The sequence below is a fragment of the Ips typographus genome, linkage group LG7 (genome assembly GCF_016097725.1).
Source record: "Ips typographus isolate SLU linkage group LG7, UJ_Ityp_2.0, whole genome shotgun sequence".
Lineage (NCBI taxonomy): Eukaryota > Metazoa > Arthropoda > Insecta > Coleoptera > Curculionidae > Ips > Ips typographus.
Window position 1 is genome coordinate 129,857 of NC_138428.1, and position 24,780 is coordinate 154,636.

General features: G+C 36.4%; 2 protein-coding genes across 7 annotated transcripts in view; both read right to left on the minus strand.

Moving 5' to 3' along the window:
• Positions 1 to 971: 971 nt before the first annotated feature.
• On the minus strand, positions 972 to 4,340 carry LOC145732241 (uncharacterized). The gene is given in 5 exon segments (XM_081984367.1): positions 972 to 2,227; positions 2,382 to 2,668; positions 2,723 to 2,813; positions 2,998 to 3,227; positions 3,287 to 4,340. Coding segments are annotated over 5 exon segments (1,410 nt in total). The 5' UTR covers positions 3,415 to 4,340; the 3' UTR covers positions 972 to 1,553.
• Positions 4,341 to 4,351: 11 nt separating this feature from the next.
• LOC145732232 (protein bric-a-brac 1-like) overlaps positions 4,352 to 24,780 on the minus strand; it is a 123,183-nt gene continuing 102,754 nt past the window's right edge. For 2 of the 6 annotated variants that reach the window (XM_081984349.1, XM_081984352.1), the window contains 7 exons: positions 14,691 to 14,748; positions 8,122 to 8,385; positions 7,905 to 8,056; positions 7,514 to 7,648; positions 7,168 to 7,459; positions 5,117 to 7,113; positions 4,352 to 4,383 (listed from right to left, as the gene is read on the minus strand). In XM_081984349.1, the coding sequence (XP_081840475.1) occupies positions 6,911 to 7,113; positions 7,168 to 7,459; positions 7,514 to 7,648; positions 7,905 to 8,056; positions 8,122 to 8,385; positions 14,691 to 14,748 (1,104 nt within the window). In that variant the 3' untranslated portion in view covers positions 4,352 to 4,383; positions 5,117 to 6,910. Of the gene's footprint in view, positions 4,384 to 5,116; positions 7,114 to 7,167; positions 7,460 to 7,513; positions 7,649 to 7,904; positions 8,057 to 8,121; positions 8,389 to 14,690; positions 14,749 to 24,780 lie in introns of all 6 variants that reach the window. The other 4 variants (XM_081984347.1, XM_081984351.1, XM_081984350.1 and 1 more) reach the window with 3 other exon arrangements.

Sequence of the window (24,780 nt, forward strand, 5' to 3'; positions counted from 1 at the left end):
TTTTTATATAATTTTATCCGAAAAGTCATTTTTTTTGTATAAAATATGACATAAGTGGTCAAATTTTTTTGAAGGCACTTACTACTTGTAGTTTTTGAACACATTTAGCCTAGTAGTTTAAAAGGGAACTTATTAGTCACTAAACCTTTCGTAGGCGTTTTTGCCCTTTGAGGTCAAACACGTCTCCGAAAAAAACAGATAGACTCCAGACTAGTACGTAAAAACTCTTAATTAACGTAAACGCTTAACTTTTTTCAAAGGCCACTTTTTTGTTTCGAAAAACTAGATTATCACGATCACACCGATTCAACTAAACGCACACCGCGCGGCGCACCCTGTAAGTGGCAGGAAGGCATTTTTATTAAAACGTTTATCATAATATAATATATTAATTAATAATTTCTACATTTACAAGATTCTTATAAATTTTTGTACACTTTCTTATAGTCTTTTACTATGTATACCTAAAGAAATCACAAAAATATGCTTCTCCGAATTTTGTTTAGAGCTCGAATCAGATGAGAAAAGGCCACCGCATCATCAATGACGCAGTTTTTAAAACTATTTCTTTCTCCTTCTACAGTTGCCGTCGCATTAGATATAATCAGAGGCGTCCTATTAAAATATTCCCGAAAATATATTGTTAAGCGGTCAAAAAGCCACTTGGCAACGTAGTACGGTTTTTACTTGGACACAATTAAAACAGATGCGGCAGGGGCCAGGTAGAGCTCGAATCAGCTAAGAAAAGGCCACGGCCGTCATCAAACGATGATGTCACGATCTCTGTACGTCTCGCTTTAAATATTGCTGCCTTCGTTACTTTCCAAGTTGATGCAGCGAGTCAATGGCGTGCTATTCTCTGCTCAGTGAAATGAAATTTAATTAACGTAAATAGGTGTAGTTTTTGCTTTTTCATTTCATAAATTGTATTAAAACAGGATAGGTAAGTAGGTTTTATAAAACAAACCAAATACATATACATACATAATATTGACGCTTTGAGAACAAAATTGGCCTAGGTCTCTGGTCCCATTTCTTTAAATATTAATTTAAAAAATAAACAAGAAAACAAGCAAAGGGTAAATTAAAAAAACATACAGTGTGTTTCGGTTAAAAAGATCTGTGCAAATTATTTTTCTGCTGTAGCTGCAGGGTGATGATTGATGAAGAATATTAAATACCAATTAGTTTAAATCCAAATTATATAACTTAACTTAGGGCAATGTTAACCGCAAAAAAACATTGTCTTGGGGCAATTAATCAATTATTGGAAGATAAAAATAGGCAGCTGGTTTCTTTTTTCAATTATTCTTAATTTGAAGGTCCTACAGTGCAGCTAGACCTTGAAAATGAAGTCTCAAAGTAACTTTCAGCTTGCCTTTGCATCGTTTTTGATATACAGGGTTTCATGAAGAAGAGGTAATATTTAAAATTTGTTATCTTTGTTAAATTTAATAATCATATATTTTTATAAATTTGATAATTTTGTTTATTTATAAATACATATACATATACAAATTACGAATTCATAACATAAAACAAAAATCCAAAACTTAGTCTAGGAGTGAGCATCCTAATTCTTCTTCGGATAAACTGGCATCACATTCATCATCATCACCAGAATCTTCATCGCTATCATCAGATGAACCAGTGTTAACAGTAAAAATAAGCTGGTCCACTGTATCATCAAAAATATGCTCTTTTTTTATGAGCTCCTCTTCATACTTTTTTACATGCTGGCAAATGTCAAACCACTCTTTTTCAGACACCTCTTGAAATTTTTGTTTTGTTAAAGCTTCGGTATCAGACAATTTAAAAGTGGTATTATGAGCTGCTACCCAATTTTTAACCAAAGCCCAAATTTTTTCTATTGGGTTTAATTCTGGATGGTAGGGTGGTAAACGCAACACAAGATGCCCATGTTGTTCTAACAGCCTATCTAAGTTATATTGTGGAGGAAATCTAAATTTATTTTCTTGTATGATTTGATACAGCTCTGGCTTTGTTAAATGAGGATCTGCTGGGATTCCTTTTTCCACTAGCCAACTTAACATATCTCCTTTTTTAGTAGCCGTTGTAATATTTTTGTTAACAGTAACATTGTGGTAGGCTGCATTGTCTATAATAAGGACTGAGCGGTCAGGTAAATTAGGAAGCAATTGCTTTTTTACCCAAGTCATGAAATTCTCATGGTTCATATCATCATGATAATCTCCTGTTTTTAAACCTAAAAAAAAAAAAAAAAAATCATAGTACAAACATTATGTGTCTTATATGATGTGTAAAATGTGGTTAAACTTATTAATTACTTGTTATATAAACTTATTTTATTTAAGCAGGAGGAAGTACTTAAGTAGGTTTGAGGTGTACATAAATATTACCTGACTTAAATATAAGCAATCCATTTTCAATAAATCCTTTTTCTCCACCTGCGTGCACTATTATAAGGCGTTGTCCTTTAGAAATTGGTTTTTGTAAGCCTTTAAAACTTTCATCATACCATCCTTTGTCATGAATATGACTACTGTGAATGTATGTCTCATCTGTATATACAATATTGCGACCTTCTGAGCGGTATTGCACCAATTTTTTTAAAAAATTTATTCGTTTTAAGCGAATGTCATATGATTCACACAAGAATTTTCTTTTGTCTGGTGTCTTCTGCCACCTACAAAAGATAAAGTTATTTTGATGTACATGATTGCCAAGATGTAAAACATACTAAAATCCAATGTTCTTAAGCAATCGCCCTAAGCTGCTTACACTAATAGATTCAGTCAAGATTTGCTGGTCAATAATTTTTTGCAAAATACCTGTAAAGATAAAAAATAATCCCATTTTAGTCTAAATTTTGTTGTTTTAAATTTTCAATTAACACATTATCAAGGTTTATACATATAGCAAACTAAGCTTACATTTAATTGTAAAAAACATGGTAAGTTCTGCTAGAAAAACTCTGAAGACTCTGTAGGTATACCTAATGTATTATAAACTTACCTTTTAATGTTGGAAGTTTTTTCTCAAGAATATAGAAATCATAAATAATTTCTCTGATTCTTTTGATTTCATCAGGTTTGATGTTATCCAATTTTAATTTTTTAATCTGTCCCTTCTTTGTAGGAGTGTGAAATGATGAGCTTGGCCCTCCCCATTCAACATGTAGTGCTTCTCTAGATATCTTCTGCACAGTAGATCTAGACACCCCTGTAGCTGCTATAGTTCTCTCTCTAAAATGATATTTATTATATTATTCAACGTTTTCGTCGTTTTTAATCAAAGACAATACCTGTAGTTATTCAAAGGAATGGAAACTCCTTCTGCCTCCTTCTTCATAAATTCTAAGACGTTACTTACAATTTCACGCCCTTGGCTGTGTATCACAACACCTTTCTTCCCAATCTTTTTTGGAGACATTATGACAAATTAACGATTTTTACTTATAACACGTGAACTCAAACTGCGACCATCAACAATACAACCAAAACACCAGACTAAAACGGAAACTAACCTAACCTAATTTTTAAACTCAACCTGTCCGCCACTACATTTTTTTAAACTTGGCAACATCGTTTAGAGTGCCGGCTAGTAAAAGCATGTAAAAGGGTCCATCTGTCCCTGGCCGCACCCGCATTTGTTTTAATTGTGCCCAAGTAAAAAACCGTACTACGTTGCCAAGTGGCTTTTTGACCGCTTAAGAATTTATTTTCGGGAATATTTTAATAGGACGCCTCTGATTATATCTAATGCGACGGCAACTGTAGAAGGAGAAAGAAATAGTTTTAAAAACTGCGTCATTGATGATGCGGTGGCCTTTTCTCATCTGAATCGAGCTCTACATTTGGACCTTTTTATATGCTTTTACTAGCCGGCACTCTAAACGGTGTTGCCAAGTTTAAAAAAATGTAGTGGCGGACAGGGAGACTTAGGGGTTTAGGTTAGGTTAGGTTCCGTTTTAGTCTGGTGTTTTGGTTGTATTGTTGATGGTCGCAGTTGAAGTTCACATAGTGTTATGAATAAAAAACGTTATTTTGTCAAAATGTCTTTCAAAAAGGTTGGAAAGAAAGGTGTTATCATATACAGCCAAGGCCGTGAAATCGTCAGTAACGTCTTACAATTTATGAAGAAAGAAGCAGAAGGAGTTTCCATTCCTTTGAAAAACTTGTTGTCTTTTATTTTCTTTATTAAAAACGACGAAAATGTTTCATTTTACTGATAAAATAATAGCACGCCACTGACTGGCTGCAACAACTTGGAAAGTAACGAGAGCAGCAATATTTAAAGCGAGACGTACAGAGATCGTGACATCATCGTTTGATGACGCCTGTGGCCTTTTCTTAGCTGATTCGAGCTCTACTTATGTTCTCTAGCGACAACTCTATAGAGCTCGAATCAGCTAAGAAAAGGCCACAGGCGTCATCAAACGATGATGTCACGATCTCTGTACGTCTCGCTTTAAATATTGCTGCTCTCGTTACTTTCCAAGTTGTTGCAGCCAGTCAGTGGCGTGCTATTATTTTATCAGTAAAATGAAACATTTTCGTCGTTTTTAATAAAGAAAATAAAAGACAACAAGTTTTTCAAAGGAATGGAAACTCCTTCTGCTTCTTTCTTCATAAATTGTAAGACGTTACTGACGATTTCACGGCCTTGGCTGTATATGATAACACCTTTCTTTCCAACCTTTTTGAAAGACATTTTGACAAAAAAACGTTTTTTATTCATAACACTATGTGAACTTCAACTGCGACCATCAACAATACAACCAAAACACCAGACTAAAACGGAACCTAACCTAACCCCCTAAGTCTCCCTGTCCGCCACTACATTTTTTTAAACTTGGCAACACCGTTTAGAGTGCCGGCTAGTAAAAGCATATAAAAAGGTCCAAATGTCCCTGGCCGCTGCCGCATCTGTTTTAATTGTGTCCAAGTAAAAACCGTACTACGTTGCCAAGTGGCTTTTTGACCGCTTAACAATATATTTTCGGGAATATTTTAATAGGACGCCTCTGATTATATCTAATGCGACGGCAACTGTAGAAGGAGAAAGAAATAGTTTTAAAAACTGCGTCATTGATGATGCGGTGGCCTTTTCTCATCTGATTCGAGCTCTACACGTTTTTTTCTTCATTAATAATTAATAGTTTTTTTTTTTTCAAAATAGGAGGCCTAGACAGGAATTTTGTAGTTTTACTCCCTCTAATCGTATAATTAGAATTTGTAGATTACAGCCAAATAGACTCGACATTCAAAATTTTATGAATCTCACCAAATCAAAAAGAAAATCGACCGGAGGGTTTCTGTTGTTTGCTTTTATATACAGAGTGTACCAAGTTGCATTACTCAAAATACTTAATTTTTTGGGTTTGTTGAAAAATATTATAAAATTGCTTCAACTGGTTATAAGTAATGAAATGGGAAGTTTAAGTGTGCAGTATTTGCGTAAATCACAGCACTATCAAGAAAAGCAGCAGGCTGAAAGCTGCCTTTTTGACCAATCACAAACCATGAACAATGCTGTGATTCACACAAACACTGCACTTTAAATTAGATAACGGGAAAAGTTGTTAAAAACGAAAGTAACATATTGGCCTCTAGTCCATTCTAACTTGGTAAACGCTGTATATTAGTTGCCCTGCTGAATGGCAAAACAAAAAAGTGTCGCCGTCAACATTCTATGTTAGGGTGGGGAAACTGGAAAAAAAAAATTACCCACAAATACTAATAAGTTAAGTCTTGGTAGCGGCACTAAAGTACTAACACACCGTCTGTTTTTTTTTTTTGTACATACACAACACTAACCTATAAATAACTACATCATTTATAACACTTTATAGTACATTTGGCATTACATTATAATAAATCTGATTCGGGTATTGAACTGGAATAATTCAGCGCAATTTAGGAAAAAAAAATTAAAGATCTACACAAATAGCCTATCCATTTACTCATAATATTATAATAATATATATAATAGTACCTCTGATTCGGAAAATTTTGATTATATTATATTACTTATTCTATATACAGGCCGTGTGTGTGTGTGTTTAAGAGTGAGATGCGTAAAACTTTAGGAAGATTTTTCTAAACCTTTAGGGAAAACCCTTAAAGGAGTTTATTATGTATACTGCATTACACCTTAGTTACTATCAAATATAAATAGAATAATTTACACTTAAGAGTCTTACGTAGTAGAAGAAAATAAATTAATAACTGAACTCACCTCTAAATGACCAAAAAACTTACAAAATAATCTACAAGTTAAAAAAAAATAAATAAATTATTGCACTGGCTTCAACAGTGTGGGCTACTATGTAATCAGATCTTGCCGACTGTTATAATGATAGATTAATGCAAAGTTTAGAGGAATGTTGCTTTTTAAATAATTATTGATCCTGCAGCGTTTAGAATGTGACTTGACGTCAGTCACATTCAAATGGACTACAGTTTTTGAATATTCAGAAGATCCTTGAAAGGCATTTCAAGATAGGTGTTGATCATTTCTGTGATTGTGAATTTTAAATCAAGTGACACACTCATGTTCATTTTCTCATTGTTTCAGGACCAATATGGGGGGAATGCTGACTTGAAATGCCTTTAAGCCAACGTTCCGGTAAGTAAACTTATTTCAGCCATATCGCAAACGTTAAATAAAGTTCCGGAGATGTCGAATTTCGCGCCATCCCTACGTAAAAGTAATAATTACAAATTACAGTCTTAAACAACTGGCCGAATCGGTTTAATTAATAAGCCTTGCAGGCTCAAAAACAAAGAATAACGTAGCACAACAAAAGGAACACATGTCTCGTCATCGGGTAGTTTGCCGGGTAAAGCCAATACCCGCCTACTCCAAACCACCCCAACCCCCCCAAGATTTATCACATGGTAAAGACGGCTGGAGTGTCAATGTTTCATTCGCCCCGACATTCCGTCATCGGTTCCATTTTGATGGAGGGCATCGAGTCCTTCGGTCGTGGCGTGTTGGAGCTGTGTATCGGTTTCACTAGGTCGTCGATATCCTCTTGAAACAGATTTTCGGGTCGTGGGGAAGTGAACGAACGTGCAGGTTTGTACGTCATTCCCGATACTCCAATGCCTACATCCAGGTTGTTGCCTGGTTTAAAATGTTCCATGTTCTGCTTTTTTCAGGAAATCTTATTAAACTTACCAATATTCATGTTGATGGCCGGTTCCATGCTACTGGATACAGTTAAACCGAGTGGTGATGAAATGGGACTTTCCATACCAGCTGATTCGGCCGGACTTATGCGCAGATCCTGTATACTACCCGCGGGACTGCTCATGTTGCGCATACTCGCTATGTGGCTCATACTCATGGGTGGAGCCCCGTTGCTGGGCATTGCCACGTTGCCACAATGTCCTGCCAGGGCTAAAGTATTCACTAAACTTGCTACCGGGTTAGTGTCGTGCGCTGAGCTTTGGTTGTGCGCCGCAGCCACCTGCGTGGATTACATAGTTAGATTGAGGTTAGATGTAACCTAAAGTAGTCGTACCATGCTGCACATTTGTTGTCGGAGTCCTTGGGCTACAGCGGCTACTGCAGCAGCCGCTGCTGCTCCTGGTGATACATTGGGATCGGAACCGTTGCTGCACGGGTTGTTGGGGTAACTTTGAATTGTGACACCATCCTAAAGAGAAACAAGTTACAAAATTGTGCTAAATCTCTAAGAACTCTTTTTCGTTTCTTTTTTTTTATTTTCTGATCACGAATATTATCCACGGATTCCAAATCTTTAGAATACACTTTAGTGACCAAATAGTTATTAGCTACTTTATAAAGTGATGGAAACATCGATTCTTGGACAATGTTTTCTTGTTGTTTAAGTAAATGGTTGAATTTAATTAAATCTTATCATAACACAATCTGCCAAACGAAATACTTACATGTAACCTGGGATAAGGCATGTGAGGCTCGTCTTTGATCTGATGGGAATCCCGAAAAACAACAGCCCGGATCACTCCTCGTATATGTTCGTCGGGCCACACGCCCAACAAAATCCTCTGAGGTCGTCCGCGCCCTTTGGGCCTTAAGTCTGCTTAAAAAATGCCACCCCCAGTTCCAAAAAACAACCGTACTCGCTAAATGGGCAACGCATCTCACCAGAACCACCATCCGCTGAAGGTCCCAACATATTGTGCACCCGATTGGCGTAGAGCACGAACGTGGGGTAGGGAATATCGTACTTTCTAGCTGCTTGAGACAGCGACAGACCCTCTTTGAGCACGGAGAAGATGGCTTCCGCCATGGTTTCGGGTCTCCAGGACTTCAACGGGCCGCGTTCCCGAAACCTTAGATTGTGTACCAGGCTCTGGTTCGTATTCCAGCATTTCTGCCACATGGACTGCAACTGGTATTGGTAGCTGTCTGCTAGAAGAAACGCAAAAAAATGGCAAATTAGTACAGATTTTTGTGGAGGCCTACCCGCCCGCCCGACCTATACCTTGATGATTATCAAGGCGGGAGGGTGTGTGTGACTTAAACGGAGCGTGACACACGGTTGCTTCTGGCATTGTTGCCGCACCGCCGTCCAGATCATTTATCTCTAACGTGATTGTTTTTATTATTGCCGCCCCCTGGGGGTGGTCTCCAGCTATATAACTAATTAGCACAACCGTACAAAGACAGCCGGAAAGATCCTTTATCTGGTAAAATAATAAGCGGCAATTTAGAGTAATAAATATCTTTTATTATTACTCTTGATTATTGTTAAGGACGGAATTTTCTCGCGGTAATTATTTTAATATGTATTTAGTTTTATTGGGTTAAATAGAAAATTATAGTTTGTTTTTAGAACGCTGTAATGTAATGACGTGTTCTCATGAGTAAGCTAGTTTTATGCTCAGATCCTTTACTAATTTTATGCATAACAATTTAGTTTAGAATGGAAACAGATAGTTCTCATACTTTGAGGTTAGTTATAAACAGAGAAAGAATTTGTTCAAGTTTAACCCATCTACAGATTTAGCAGCTCTTGTATTGACGTCGAAATGTAACAGTAAATCACAGCACTCGTAGTCTGTGATTGCTCAAAAAAAGCTGTCTTTAGCTTGTAGCTGTTTTTTGAACAACACATTTTGACTATCATTCTTGTATTTTTTCTTGGTCACTTGAAATTATTGACACTGTATTTTGTCGCAAAGGAATAGAGTTCTTATCGTTAGGTGATCTGGTACAGGGTGAAGCAACAACACCTTGCCAACTAAATAAATTACAATAAACAAAAATAAAAAAATAATATTACCATGAAGATTCGGTGCCTGAAACAGAAGAATACAACAATATTTGTGCGATAAACAATGTCATTGCAAAATACCCACTTAGTACACGGAGTAATCGCCATAAGTTAATTTCAATTTTATTTCTCCCATTAATCGACCTCGTGAGTCACGAAGGCCCCGGCTAATTGAACTAAATTAAATAAAAGTCTAATTAAACTTAATAGTCCTTTATTGAAATAAGTTTTCGTTGAACAAAAAAAAATTGAATATACAATGGGGGGACCATTATCGTAAAAGTAAATGAACAGGCATAAAAGCCGAGTTCATACAATATCTTTATGGAGTAATAATATAGCTCGTTTCTAATAACTATTGGCAAAATTATTGCTAATTAACAATGTTTGTATAAAAAAGTCTTTGTTCAGCGGAAACGCCGAACAATATATCAAAACAGTCTACTCGTACTAATAATAATAATGATAAGGCACTTGTAGGAGGAATGTTACAATTTAACAAACTTAACATGCGAGAAAAACTTAACCTAACTTCAGTATAAAAAATATTGCTCTGTGTTCCAAACTTATTTATCGTTCGTCCCCTGTATATAGGCACGTACATATGCATCTGATAAAATTAGTCGAAATTAGATACGATCGTCCATTTACAACCAGCATGAAACCGAATTACCAGACATCCAAATTACACAACACATAAAATACACTCATCATCGTGCCATGTGGGAACATTATACATGTATTCACAGGGAACTTACTACTCTACTAGACTTTTGTCCTCGTTTTAATTTAGTTAGAAGAAACTAACAATGTTGGAGGGTTTATTGTGAAAATATTAAAGTCAAAAACAACTGATACGTCACTGTACAAATTTTGTATTATGTTATACTCAGTTTTTAAGCTAAGCTTGTTTCTTGATATAATACAGAGAGTGAGTCAGGTTCACTCTTAGTAGTCAGTTAATCCCCTTGTTTGCCATGTAATTAAACTACAGTCCAAAAAGTCCTATAAAAATGAAGTTGCAAATAAAGTTTATTTAAGTGTATCTGAATTGAGTTTATACGTTTTTTGACACACTGTATCTTAACGACAGGCCAAATGAAAATGGAAGAAGAAGAATCAACAGTTTTGAGCTACATAACAATTTGAGAACTAATAGAAATAAATAAGAAACGCTAAAGATTCTTTGATTCTGATTTTTTTTTTGAAAAACACTGATATGCTACAAGATGATACTGAGATGATGATAAAAATAAAATTTTATTAATCGCACGGTAGAAATCTAGGGCAAACTTTTTCTTACGCCGAACTGAAGAAATGCAAACTTAACCTTAAAACTCAATTGGCATGGACCAGAGCGCAAGAAGGACCGGGACTAACGTTCAGAACATGAAAATGGGTTAATGGTAAGTTAATGAACCATGTTAAACTTACTCGGTGATAACATGTATGGTTAGTCAAAGATATACAGAGTGGGACAACCAAAAGAGAATCACTGCTGTGTATAACGCTTTCTGTGTGAATATGTTGAACTGTCGCTGTGGGTAGTTTCACATTCAACCCTTTAAACACCAACAAAACAATATCAAAAGGATTGACTCAAATTGAGCAAATTTAGAGATCCATTAGTTGTACTCCCCGATCCAGTGTCGTAGTACAATGACACTATACTGTGTTTTTTACAAAAAGCCCACCACCATCTAAACCCTGAGAGGCCGGTGAACATAAATTCAGGATCACGTAACCGTCTCAGCTTCTCCACGAAGCTGAGCACCTCCCTTAGCGACTTTTTCGTACGTCGATTGTACGGTGAGACGGAAACGTCACAGCAAAACTCAAGCACGTGACTTTCCTCGGCCAGGGTGAGACCGGCCTCTTCGAGCACGGCCATCCTCTTGGATTTGCCTAGAATGTTGTCGTAGAGGGTGCCTTTGGGGATGCCGTAACGTGCCGAAGCCTGAGTGAATCGCATCTTTTGGTGCACCACCGCTTCTATCGCCTCTTTGAGTTGGTCTTGAGTCCATGTGGGTGTTTTCAGTTTCAATAGTTGCGGATATTCTGGTGGATGTGTTATGAAGTGAGTTAGATTGTTGTTTTCTATGTTTTTGTTTGATTATTTTAACGGCATTCGGGCCAAAGTTTATAATAGTTGTTGTGGGTCTTGTGGTAATTATATCTCATGCCTGTTTCTAGTGGTATGGTCCTTGCTAAGATCACACCACTGGAATACTACTGCTACCAAAGATTTGATAGTATACTATTAAAAATATCCGCAAATTGGAAAGAGAGAAGCATTTATAGTTGCAGGCGATGAAAGAGAGGAGAGAAGAGCAATATTTCGACCCTCTTGAGTTTTAACTGTCACAAAACTGGTCAGGTGAGAGCTTAGTTTGTGGAAAGTTTTGAGGGACTACCAGTAGACAGTAAATCGCAGCACAGTTCGTGATTGGTCTAAAAAAGCAGCGTTTAGCTTGCTGATTTTCGGACCAATTCCAAACTACCCACTGTACTATCTAGGCAAAAGAGTAAATATTAAAATAAATTAATATAGCGAATTAAACGATGACGTAACCGCCAACTGCAGTGGATTCTATCTTATTAGATGCTCAATAAATTTACGTGCAAGAACATTCTGTCATATAAATTGAACTGTAAAGAAAATTTCAATTTTTTAGATCTCGAAGCAACAAAGCTCTGCCCAACATTATATTTATAATAATTACGAATCTCGCTATGTTGCGCCGCAGTAGGTCTTGCAGTAATAATTATTTCTCAAGTCCTGTCCAGTGGCGTAGCCCTTCACTGCCAATTTGTAGTTTTACTTGAGATAGTGCCGAAGAGTCCACACCACTGGAATAACATGTACTGACCAAGCCATATTAAATATTAGGGTCGCGTCAAGAATACCCGAGCCGCGATTCGTATCATTAAAAATATTCTGACTGAGTAAAGGATGCTGGTCATTTTGTAGAGAAACAATTTATCTGAAAGATAAACTGGCAAAGAATCAAAAATTGGCTTCTAAGCTTCAAACCCAACTGAAATTGAAAACATTTGACGTGTTGTCCCTCTGACGTGTTATACTCCCTTCCCCTCTCTTAAACTTTAGGGGACGAAGCCCTAAGTGAGTGCGCATCATCACTGCTATAAATACAGCAGTCAAAACGTTTTCATATTTAGTCAATGGTGTGAGCATTACAATCGATCATCAAGTAGTGGATTTATTACGGTGGAAAAGTTCGAAAACAACATAGAAGATGATTTAAATCGCGACCGGGTAGATCCAGGAAACCGCCTCCCACACATACACATATCTACATATACATCGCGACCAAAAACGAAATATATTACGTCAAGTTAAAGTAGTTTTTTTTTTGCGCGCGCCAGCATAGTCCATAACTTGTTGTGTTCCACATAAGAAATTTATATTCCTATTTGCCAAAAGACATGGTGTTTACAGCGCATGAATAATATACGGCAGTTGCGTTGACTAAAACTTCTTTTTTGATGAAAAATATACACACCCCGCGGTGTGCAGACTACTTTTACTGGAATATTTTTGCTGTTTTCATAACAGTGAGATAATGATATAAAATGTTAGTTGTTACTGCTAAACTTGACTGTCAAAAAATTAGGGAGAATTGTTTCATTTTCGTGCGATATCAACATCATATCCACCCTGTGTCGACCAGCTTGTACTGTCGAGCTGGATCAACAATAAATTGCGCACGTAATTGTCGTAAATATGTCGCGCTTGATAATAATATAATTATAATAAACGTTTGCGAAATATAAACTAAACATTATATAAATAATAACGCTTTTAGGATATATAAAATAATTTAAGAAGGAGAATTACGACCGTTGCGTGTCAGCAATAAAACCAGTGTAAATAAAATAAAATATATTACTATTATGATTATAGTTATTATTTATGGTGCTGTTGAAAAAATATAATAACATCATTCCGTTGTTCCGTCTGTGTTTTTACGTTGCACAAGAGAAGATAACGTTTACAGTGTTTTTGGTTTTTTTGTTTTAAATCAGTTTAGGAAACTCACAAAACCGTAAAAAATATTGTGAGATTGACATTTGCCTACACATCCTACTGCCTGTCATTTGACACACAAATGTTATACGACTAGGCAATTATGATTTTCAAACAAGTGTCATTTTGAGAATTTCTGATTGTTTCTTCGACAGAAAGATCTATTTTTTTTCTTTAAGAAATTTACGACAAACATGTCAAACATTATCATCTACTTGGTTGTATTTCTATAAGATATAATCCATATGAAGGGTACTTAGAATGTAATGTAAACATCCAAACTAAAGTAAAACACCATTCCATTTCCAAAATGTTTCAAAATGAACAGTAGTTGCAACACACATCATAAGCTATCGTTGAAGTTAGATTTTGATATGTCTTTAGAAATATTGATTCTTGTTTGTTCAAGGCTCACGTGAAAAGCATCACAAAAACTATTAACAGTGCTGTGATTTACATAAATACTGTAGGTTTACCATCAATCAAATTGAATAATGTAGAGATGGGCTGGAAATATTCACAAACATTCGAATTACCTAAACATAGCGATTTAAGCCAGTTGACAGGTCTCTAGACAACTTTAATAAATAAGCAAAAGTACTTGTGCTGGCCAATAATGGAACCGATTAAAGATTAAATGTTTCAAAAGCGTTCGACCATCATATCTCAATATTTCAACTGATGATAGTGACTGACTCAACCCCCCTTCGTCCCACTTCCCCGGTATAAATTATGCATTTAATTAAATTTATTTACAACAGTTACTAATATATTAATGAAACAGTTGGTATTAATGCGAAATTGTTTCATTTCATCCGAGTGTACGCCTCTTTATGTATAATTTATGCCAAGTTATCGATTTAGGGGGGGCTGCGGAGCCTCCCCCGGAAATGCCTGGCTTTCTGCGAGTTTAATCAAATTGGTACTCTACTATTCCCGAATTTAATTTATCATATTCGGATTCGAGCATAAGAACTTCTCTCTCTCCCCTTTCATGCCTGCGGATTCTATTAAAATAAATTTTATCTCTCGCATGTTTAGCTTACCCTGCTTATAAAATATAATCAAGAAGGGTCGCCGCGATATCCAGACTTGGATCGCACCGACAACCTTGACTAACCCGTTTACGAGCGTTTAATATAAATAAATAACAAATAAAATATAAAGTTGTATGCCTCCGACATTTGCTTAGAGATTTAGCAATATTTACGTAAATCCCGAATTGTTTAAACTATAGTAATTAGAAAGAGTTATACTGCCTTAAATCTAGTCCAAAGTAAATACCGGAGCGACTCTTATCGGCCGTTACTCATTATCTAGATTTATTATTCATTAAAATATTTACACTGGCAATTATAAAAGTTGGGTAATGACGTTATTGACACTTACCGGCTATCGAAGACGTGGAGGCCCCGAGCCAAGCGTGCGACGATTCCAACAGCTTAGCCTGTAATTAAAGAAAAGTAATTTTTTAATAATAATGGACCAACCGCGCGGTTCAATATCAACGTAATGAAGAGAATAAACTGAAGAATAAGATGAAGGGAGAAAAAAAGGTAGAATCGTGATTCGGCCGAAGCACAGATAGGAAAATATTGTAGTCATGCGGAGCGTTGTCGTTTGGGTCAGAAGTTTGAACTTATCCTCGGGCCCACCCAGAAGCGACACGGATTGTCAGGAAGATTTTTCTCTAAATGGTTTACATGTTCATTGCAACTAATAATTATATTGTCCATATCTGTCCGGTGTAATTAGAGCTTTAAACGAGTCTTTAAACACTTTATCTATGTCTGTTAATTAGAATCTTCCACATTGTAAAAGATGTAAGTATCTTTTAGAAGAGTGTTTTAAATACTAATAATAATTACTGTCTTAAATGACACGTAATACCCATCTTCCTGTTTCTAAAATACAGGGTAGAATAGAGCATCAATCCAGATAACCAGATACTCTCTACCACTTTCATTTATTTATACACAAAATAATATGAAACAGCCTGATGATAATAAGGAGCACGGTTTCCAGGACATCCAACATAATTTTTGGGACATCCTGTATATTACAGATTGACCAAAAAAAAAAAAGTTAGCTAAACGGTTTGAATTAGATCACATGACGTGGTCATAAGGTTATTAATGCAGTGTTAGTCTAGCGTAGGTGTGCACTACAACAACAGCATTGTCCAATGCCACAACGTTACATAAATTAACAATTAGTACAAATTACTATGCAAATTACCATTTATAATTATATGTCCATATAGAATACAATTAATCGTAAATTATTGGACCTACCATTCTATATTATTTTAATTGCGTCAATTTTAATGCATTAACTTTTGCGGTAATAAATATGTATATGTGATAATTATTAATTATTAGGACGGTGCCGGTTTGGTCCTCTTCATAAATTGGATTGTTTCAGTTTTGGTCTTTCACTGGAGACTGGACCAACCCTCCTTTTTGGGCTTCCCTGTATGTAATTAAAAAAAATTGCAACAGCCACCGCCAACCTTCAAATAGAAGAGCTACAGCCAATAATGGTGCTTTTTCTAATGCATCACCCGGTATATTTAACTATTTTCGGAATGTGCTCGAAATTCTGCAAGTATTTTTACAAAAAAAATTAAATAATTTTTTGAAATTTGAAAAAAAAATATAGAGACTCTGGAATCATAGCCATAAATAAATGAGGGTAGAATATAAGACATGTTTTACAATTTTACAAAATAAAATATTAAGAAATAATGATGACTTTGGATTCAACTTTTTAAATTACATTAAATGGCTATTTCAGTTTTTTCAATTGCATAGCAGAAAGCCCAAAAAGGGGAATTGGTCAGTCCCCAATGAAAGACCTTGTACATTACCCAATGTTATGGGTGTAAACACTAATTACTGTACTCGTAAGGCTTTGGGTAAACAAAGAAGCCTTCCTGGAAGGTTTCGTGCCGGAAAAAAAACCGAACGGGACAATTCATTTCTATAACGAAGTAATTATAGGCATTGTGTAAATAATAATACGAGTCGTCGGGGCCGGGACAAGTGACACATGCATTATAATGACATAAATATTATTCAAATACAAATAATTCTCGTCGCAAACGGGGCACGGTACAAAGCCGTGCTCTATTATTACCTTGACTTAATAGGAAAGCGGAGTTGGTCGCTTTTCCTGGTAGGGAGCCGTCGGAATGCCGTTGAACTGTAATAAGTTCTTGTTTTCCTTTGCATTAGTGTCGTTCTTATTCGACTTGGCAGAGGAAAAAGAACGGGAATGCTGTAATTATTGTCATGATCGCTCTGGTGGGCGGGGAGAGAATTTTTGCCGCTTTCATTTCAGTCTTTACACTTTAATTCATCTGGGATAATAATGTTTAATAATCTTCTATCTCAAAACCATGTAATCCTAGTTCTTGTTCAAGGTGACTAAGATGAGAAAAAATCTGAAAAGTACTTGAGAGGTCAATGGTCATGGAGAACGTTGAGTTTTAGAGCAACAGAAAAGTTTCGAACAGAGTTTTCTTCTGTTGCCCTGAAAAGCAACAGAAGAAAATAGAAGCAAAACCAGAGATATTGCTAACATCGCCCCTTTTCTGGTTGACCGAGTTGATTTTCTTCCTCCTTAAATATTACAACTCCTCATATGCCTTCTGCCTTTTTACACCAGACAGTAAATTGGTCTAACCGCTGGCAAGCCGACTTTATCAGCCTTGGAGTATGTTGAGCAGATTAATTCTACTAAATATGTCCTTAGAGCTGCGGTTCGTACTAGAGACGTGCCGTTAATACAAAACGAATCAGAAGCGATCGAGAAACGAAACCATTACGGGTTTATTGCCGGCAAGTCCGATGACATTATAAAGAGGAGACGAGCCGGACCTACCGGCAATCGCACGGGTAGTTATATAAATTTGAGTGTTTGTCGTATCCGAAGACAATCGCATCGGACAGGACACGAAAGGCAATAAAGTATTTTTAACAAGCTGACATGTCTCCATTGTGGGCAACGGGGCTTCGCTCTCGCGAACTGGCACATTTTTCTTTGCCGCCCCGATCAATAGCCAATTCGAAAAATGTCGGCAAAATGGTATTTATTCATACATTATGGATGACGGAGTGTTTTTTAATAGAACGCAAAACAAACAAACTTACCAGCGCTCTAGCGAAAACTCTGTACGGAAACATTGATATTGTCCGCTCGGTTGTTGAATTGCCAACGCTTTTTCAATTTATAATTGAGAGAGAGATTTTACTGCAAAACGACTTTTGTCCACTACTGCAGTAAAAATGTTACTAATAAAACAAGATGGTGGAAAACATTGTAAAGAGTTACAAGATTTGTAATTGTGATTGGTAAGAATAGCATATTATTAACCAAGGTTTAGACAGAAGCTTTTATTGACCATATGTCAGATCAATAAAAGCTGTCTAAACCGTAGCGTCTTTAATTAAAAATTTAGGACAACAACATGAAAAGACAACCCTATTTATCTGTCTCTGTCAAGTCAGGTATATTTCATATGTCATAATAGACATTGACATTATTATTTACCTAGGTCAATAATATTTCCTTTTTCGTTGTGTTTGTGCCAGACTAGAACTAGAGATTAGACTCTATTTTTGACCTAGGTCAACAATGACCATTAAGAAATGTTAGTGGAAAAAAGCATTTTATTTAACTTAAAAAAAAGTAGATTTTATAGAAGTAGTTTTATTAAATAAATTCCAAGATTTATTTACTCTCACTTCACTTTTAATTTAACTAAAAAGTATTCAAGGTATGAGGGGTTTATTTCGAGTTATTCCGAGCCGTAAAAACCGTATTGTGGTAGTTTTATCGGTTGGAAAATAACTGTAGTGGCGCGTCCGCATTGCTTTCCTCTAACCCTTCAAGCTGATATAGAAAGCATATCTATAGGACCGGAATTAAATGATGTAATATTAATGCAAGACGCCTTTGTTGACTGCGCCTCGTAGACGCAACATGAGCGGCAATGGCCAGCAATTGGCAGGTTTTAATATTAAACACGAAAATAAGGCTCGCAGAGACTAGCGGCACCGTGTCCGACATGAAACATTCAGACGATGAAAAAGGAAAGAAAAAAAACCTTTTTCTTTAACAATTCACCGGGGTTAAAAATTCAGGCCGCTCTAAAGCTTCAAAGAAACACCCCTTTAGCTACTCTGTAGGTGCAGTTGGGCCTCCTGTCTGTCACTTTTTACGTCACCCTACCCCCCTCCGGTCCCCCCTTAAACTTTAATGCGCCTTTAAATATTTAATTGTATTTGTTCTTATGAATTATAAAAATGTTCAGTAACTGCTTGGTGAATAATTAAGTACGTACACACGTTAGCGTGCCGAGGCACGAGAGGGTTCGTGAGCCCCAAAATGGCGTTCTTCCCTTGATAATACAGAGCTTTAATCTGTCTCTCACAAAACTAAAGACAATTGAAAAGTAAAATAGCGTTCAAATATAGCAATAAACAGTTGTTAATTTACGCTTATCAAGATAGCAGCGGAGCGCGGCTTGAAAAACGTTAATATCCGGTGAAAATTTTGATCATGGAAGAATTATAATATATGCGGGCAATTGTTTCTCCTTGGTCTTTGTGTTCCCGTACAAAGATAATAAAAAGTTGTGCATAAAATTAGTCTAGTAAATAGCTTAAACGTTTTAGGCGCCTTTTTCAGACGGCCCGAGCCGTACGAAATGTAAATACGCTTTATATTGTAATGTGCCAGCTCTACCGTGAACCAAATAGTATACGTGTGTGTAATTACGTAGAGCTGCGGAAACAAATCCTTTTTCGAATCATCACTTTTACATTTTAGCTATTTTCAAGACAAGGCTATTGTTTAAGATCGTTGCTTTGAAATGTTTTCCTAACGAGATTGTATTAATACAGAAAGTCTCTTGAGTTTAGTCACATTAAAAGTTTTTTTTGTTCACACTTTCCTGGGACACTCAGTATACGTGCTAATATTACAGTATAGACCCCTGTAACAAATACATTCCCTCGTGCTAAAAACTCGATTACCAATACTTTTACTTGATTTAACTCTTGATCAGATGATCGAGTTTTTGTGGTTAATTGCGCCACTGCGATTGGCTAATTGACAAGCTACGCGAGTAACAAGGTAAGAAGGCGGCCCCGTTATCGACGAATGGCCGGCTGCTCCCGTTCGACCGAAGTCAACTAAACAATTTATCGAATTAATCAAAAATAAAACGCCAATTGTAATTTATACAACTGCACGATGAATTTTAAACAAAGTTTAGAGCCGCCACTCAATTCATTAACGGATTTTCGTGAAAATAAAGCCACGGGCCGTTCCGAAACTCGCGAACAGCCCTAATTAGAATTGTCCCACACTTATATTATTCAAATTACAATTACCAACTTCCCGATTCATAATGCAGTTAATGCATTATCTAAGGGAGAAAGACCTGGCGCGCTTTAATTCCGACAATAATTTAATTAAAAGTTGCACACGTGCATTCAGTCATAATAAAACATTCAACTAATTCCCTTACACTCACTGATCGTGGTTTTACGTTTATTTGGGAAAATCGCCAGCGGCTAAATCTGGCGGGCGCGACGCCCGACCCAATAAAGCGCAAAGAATAGAGCGATAAAAATCATCAAGATTCCGGAGAGGCTTTACGTACAAGCGGCGGAACGATCGTTTCGACTTCGGAACAGAAAAAAGCGGATCAACGCGTAAAAAAACGTAACAAATCGTCCTCGGCATCACGAACGCTCCCTCGCGTGAGTCCATCGCTATTAAAATCTCGTATAAACACCTTGTAACAATTAGTTTTGAACCCGGCGCTAATGCGTTCACTTGACGGCAGCGGCGCTCACGCCGATTACGCCGACGGCCACCATTTATCTGACGTGTAAAACCCGCCTTAGGTTTTCCCTTTTTTGGATCTTCGTTTTGCTCCAGTTATCCTTGCCGGCACCAATTTGTGTCAACTGTCTTTAACTACTCAGTATATCGTTTTGTCCTGATAAAGTATCTTCGAAATGATTACAAAGACATTTACTATTTTTTTAGCAGAGAATGTTATTTGGTAAAGTCATAGCTATTCTCTGACTTTTAATCAAATAGCACCAAATTCTGTCACATATTTTGTAATACATCAATAGACGCCGTTGTTGTCTAGAGTGTTAAATAGAATATCGGGTTACTGGAAGCCTAATCTTAAGGGTTCTTTTAAGAAAAAGGTTGTAAGGTATACCTACCACTAAATTTATTAGCATAGAAACCCCTAATGGAGCTAAAGGGCGAGATAATCGACACTCTCTGTCGGGCGACACAAGAGTTCAATCCAGATATTGTATCGAATCCCTTTATTTTCGTGAATATAATATTTTGCGTGGAAATCAAACGACTGAGACACCCTGTATATATGAAACAGAAAAGACAAAACAAGTTTGAAACATATGGGTGCAATACATTAGCTAAAGTATGGACAGTTTATAAGTGCAAATCAACTCTGCTAAATAAATAAAATAAGGATAGACGAGATACGACTTTTATACAAGTGTGGTAAATCCAAAACCGACCATAGGAAAACCGTGTAACTGACAGAGAAACGTAGATAATTGCATGCGTGAGACAAAGACAGAAAACGAAAAAAAATACCAAGTAGGCCATATTTTCAGTACGCTGTTGCCAAAATCCAATACCGTCGACAAAATGTATTGGATTGGTATTTGGATTTTGGCAACAGCGTACTGAAAATATGGCCTACTTGGTATTTTTTTTCGTTTTCTGTCTTTGTCTCACGCATGCAATTATCTACGTTTCTCTGTCAGTTACACGGTTTTCCTATGGTCGGTTTTGGATTTACCACACTGCAATTTTGTTCTGAATGTAATGACAACTTGCACGTAAAACTAAAGAATTAAAAAGTAAAAAATTTACTTTCTGTGTTCTTTCTGCGCAGTGTTCAAAAATATCAGTACCTTATTATTTTAATCGTAACTATTTCAACTGACATTTTTTTGGAAAAAGTGTGAATGATTCATGTGCTGTTCGTAGTTTATTAAAACTCCCATTGTAGTTATTACGATTCCATTTTGATCATAGATTAAAAAGAAGCCAATATCATTTAACCAAACCATGACCGTGAGGGAGTAAACAATTCTAATCCACCGAGACTAAATCTGGCAATTAAAATATGAGTGACTGAGATAAAAAATTATCCCTTTCAACTCCTTTTCCATCGCACCTTTCCATGACAGAGTTGTAACAAAAAAAAAGGGAAAATAAGTCTACATCGCGACATAACATACACGCGTCCCATTTTTCTCGTTTAAACCGGAGCCGGAGGAACAATGGCAAAATATTAGCCTGATGAAGGCCTAAAAAATTGGAGTTTTCACGACACAAGGTGGAAAAGAGCCCTTTGAAACCAGAAACGTGTAAACGTTTTCTCTTAATGCGTCAGTGGCGTGCTACAGATATGATGAGTTATTTTAAGGAAAGCGAATGGCGTAAACACATTTATTAATGCTAGCAGACTAAAAGATATATGTATAAGACAGTGGGTAAAGTGAAAATAATAATAATATTTAACGGGACAAAGTTGCGTATATATTTATATCTCGGAGGTCTTCCGGTTGTTTCTGCATATTTTGAAATCTTGCCCGAGCATAAATTTCAATTTCAGGGACCTGGGAGTCGTTTTGTTGTCTTCGCCACGGTTCGCTCCGAGGAAAGGTGGCGTGGAATTTTGCCATTATGACGGTAAAAAATAACTGGGAAAAGCCTTAAAATTAAAGCGTTTTGTGTACACAATTATTATTACTGCACTTTCGTTTCGATATATATACGGTTTCCGGCGTGGTAATACAAAACACGAAATAATAAAAACTTTATAATTTACAGTGAGAGAGAAATAAAACACGCCATTAAACTGGAAGTTTTAATTCATTGTTTATTTTATAGGTATAAACTTACACAAACATATAAAAAGGAAACAGTTCCAGTTCGATTCTTCGGAGAGCGCACGGTGTAAACAACCCAAAATAAACTTTTATTTCTAATAAATACGATTTTTAAATAAATATTGAAACCCCCTGAAGCCCGGGTAAATATTTGTTCTAGCCAAACAGGATGTAAGGGCGCGATATGGGGGTTTATTGTTCTAGGAACTATTAATAATAACCTCCGCCTAAGGGTCTGTTTCACCTGTCGCGATTAAATTTAACTAAGAGCAATGTTGATAAATTTTATCGAAAAGAAGACGACCTCCCTCGTTTTGCTAATGTTATATTCGATTATGTAAATGTTCAGTGCATTACTGCGTTTTGCGAGTATCGGCGTTACCTTTTCGGTTCCTCCTCCCCCGCCACTTCCTATCTCCGGGCGCAGACATTAATTCGCAATTTTTCGTTTATTTCCCTATAAAAAGTTTTCCGTGTTTTCGTGCGAGCGCCTTACACATCCGCCATATCGGTAAAAATAGAAAACCATTTCGAATATTAAATTTAAAATTACCGCCATTAAGCAAAATGTTTCGTGGAAAGTACACATATTACAGAAATTGGAAAGGGCTTCGGCGGGAAGTTTCGCTCCTCAAGATTATTATTTACCTTCGGAGCCTCGTCTCTGAAACGTCGTTCGTGATTACCGACAATTTTGAAAAACGAATGATTTTTTTATCTAACTTTGACCATTCTGACGTAACTGTACGAAAGCAGTTATACCTTATAATACAAAATTATGATAATGTCATAGCTGATGTAATAAAAAAACATCTCTTTGCCAGGCTTGCACAATAATTATTATAGTTGTGTGCAACATCTGGTGACATCTGTACTCAACTCTATGAGTTAGAAAGTACAGATGGCGTTCCAAAATCTAGGAACAGCACCATTAATCCCTATATTCCTTCTCCATCAAGCCCTATAGCCTCTCTGATGAGCCGTAATACGGCGAAACCGGTCAGAGGATTGGGATTGATAAACAAAAAACAAAACCTCACCATTTACAATAATTATTATTTTCAAAATAAAGAATACTTTGTTTACAAGAATTTCTTATAAATACTGGATGCTTCTAGGATCATTTTATAATTTGCCAAAAGCCCCTAAAACTTTTTAAACGTTTAAAACACATTTCTATGTTGCCAGATGCCTCTAGAAGCAGTTCAAAAATGTAACAAGCTTAGACATGGAACCATTCACAAGGTTAACACGTTCTTCCGCTCTTCTTTTCTGTGCCTGAAAGAACCTAACGCTTCTCTAAATTTGTGAGATTATTTGAACACGTTTCAACTGATTTTATTGGTGGCCTAATAAGACAAAAGTTGCTGCTTAAAAGGGCTCGAAAAACATCATTAAGCGTAAATAATGTAGGACGGCAATATTGAGCCGAAGGAGTAATCACCACCCTCGTGGCACGTAATTAAGCACCCTAAATAGACGACGGTCGACTTGAAACTTACACGGAAATAAAAATATGCTGAATAATTGAAGAGACCGAATCGATATTATATGGCATATGTAACTAGGTTTCAGTTGTTTTCGATAATTTATACATTATGTTCTTAAACTGGAACTCGATGCAATGAGTTCCATGCAACTTTAACCACGAAATACTGGGTAATTTTACATTTACCTACGTCGGGACTGTTTTATGCAATGGGAACATCCATATTTAATGGCCAGTCTGTCTTTTGAGCTAAGTGATATTTAAATAAGACAGCCTTATAACCGGGGTATTTCTTTTTGAGGCTGAATATTTTATGTTACGGCTTTGCCTTCGAGACGTAGGCCAATTAGATTTGTAGATTTCGAAAGGAAAGGTAGAAGTAGTTTTAAAGGGTGGGGGGGGGGGAAACAAAACAATCACAGATATTAACTAGTACGAAGCGTTTCTAATTAACACCGTATCTTTGTTAACCGGGCGAGCAGTTAACAAACTTACCTGGAGCGTATAATTAAAACAATGCTGATTTTCAATTTAAAAACGCCGCCCGTCCGAACAACCGGGCAAAAAATGTTCTTTTGTGCATTTATCTGGGACTAGGAAATCGAAAAACAAAAATAGAAATCCATTATCGAACCTTGAAAACAAACACACAAACTAAGTTAAACAAAAACCGCCGGGGCCCCGACTGGACGCATATGCATCGCAAAATCGATCCCGAAAAAATCAAAACGAAAAAAAAAAGAAATAAAAATGGCAGAGCGGCCTTTTTTAAATAAAAAAATATCTGCGCTACGAGCCCGGGCCTCGACTATGGGAAAAATTAACGAAGATTAAAGAATTAACCGATTTGTTGTTGAACAAAGAACAATCAATTCGAAAAACGCGCGATTTTTTTTATTTATCGTGCCCGACCGGAAAGGAGCAAAGTTTAATAAACGAAAACAATGCGAAAAAAGATTCATATCGATTCTGTCAGCTACTTAAGATACAAAGTGCAAAAAGCAATTCTGTGCAAAAGCCTCTTGAT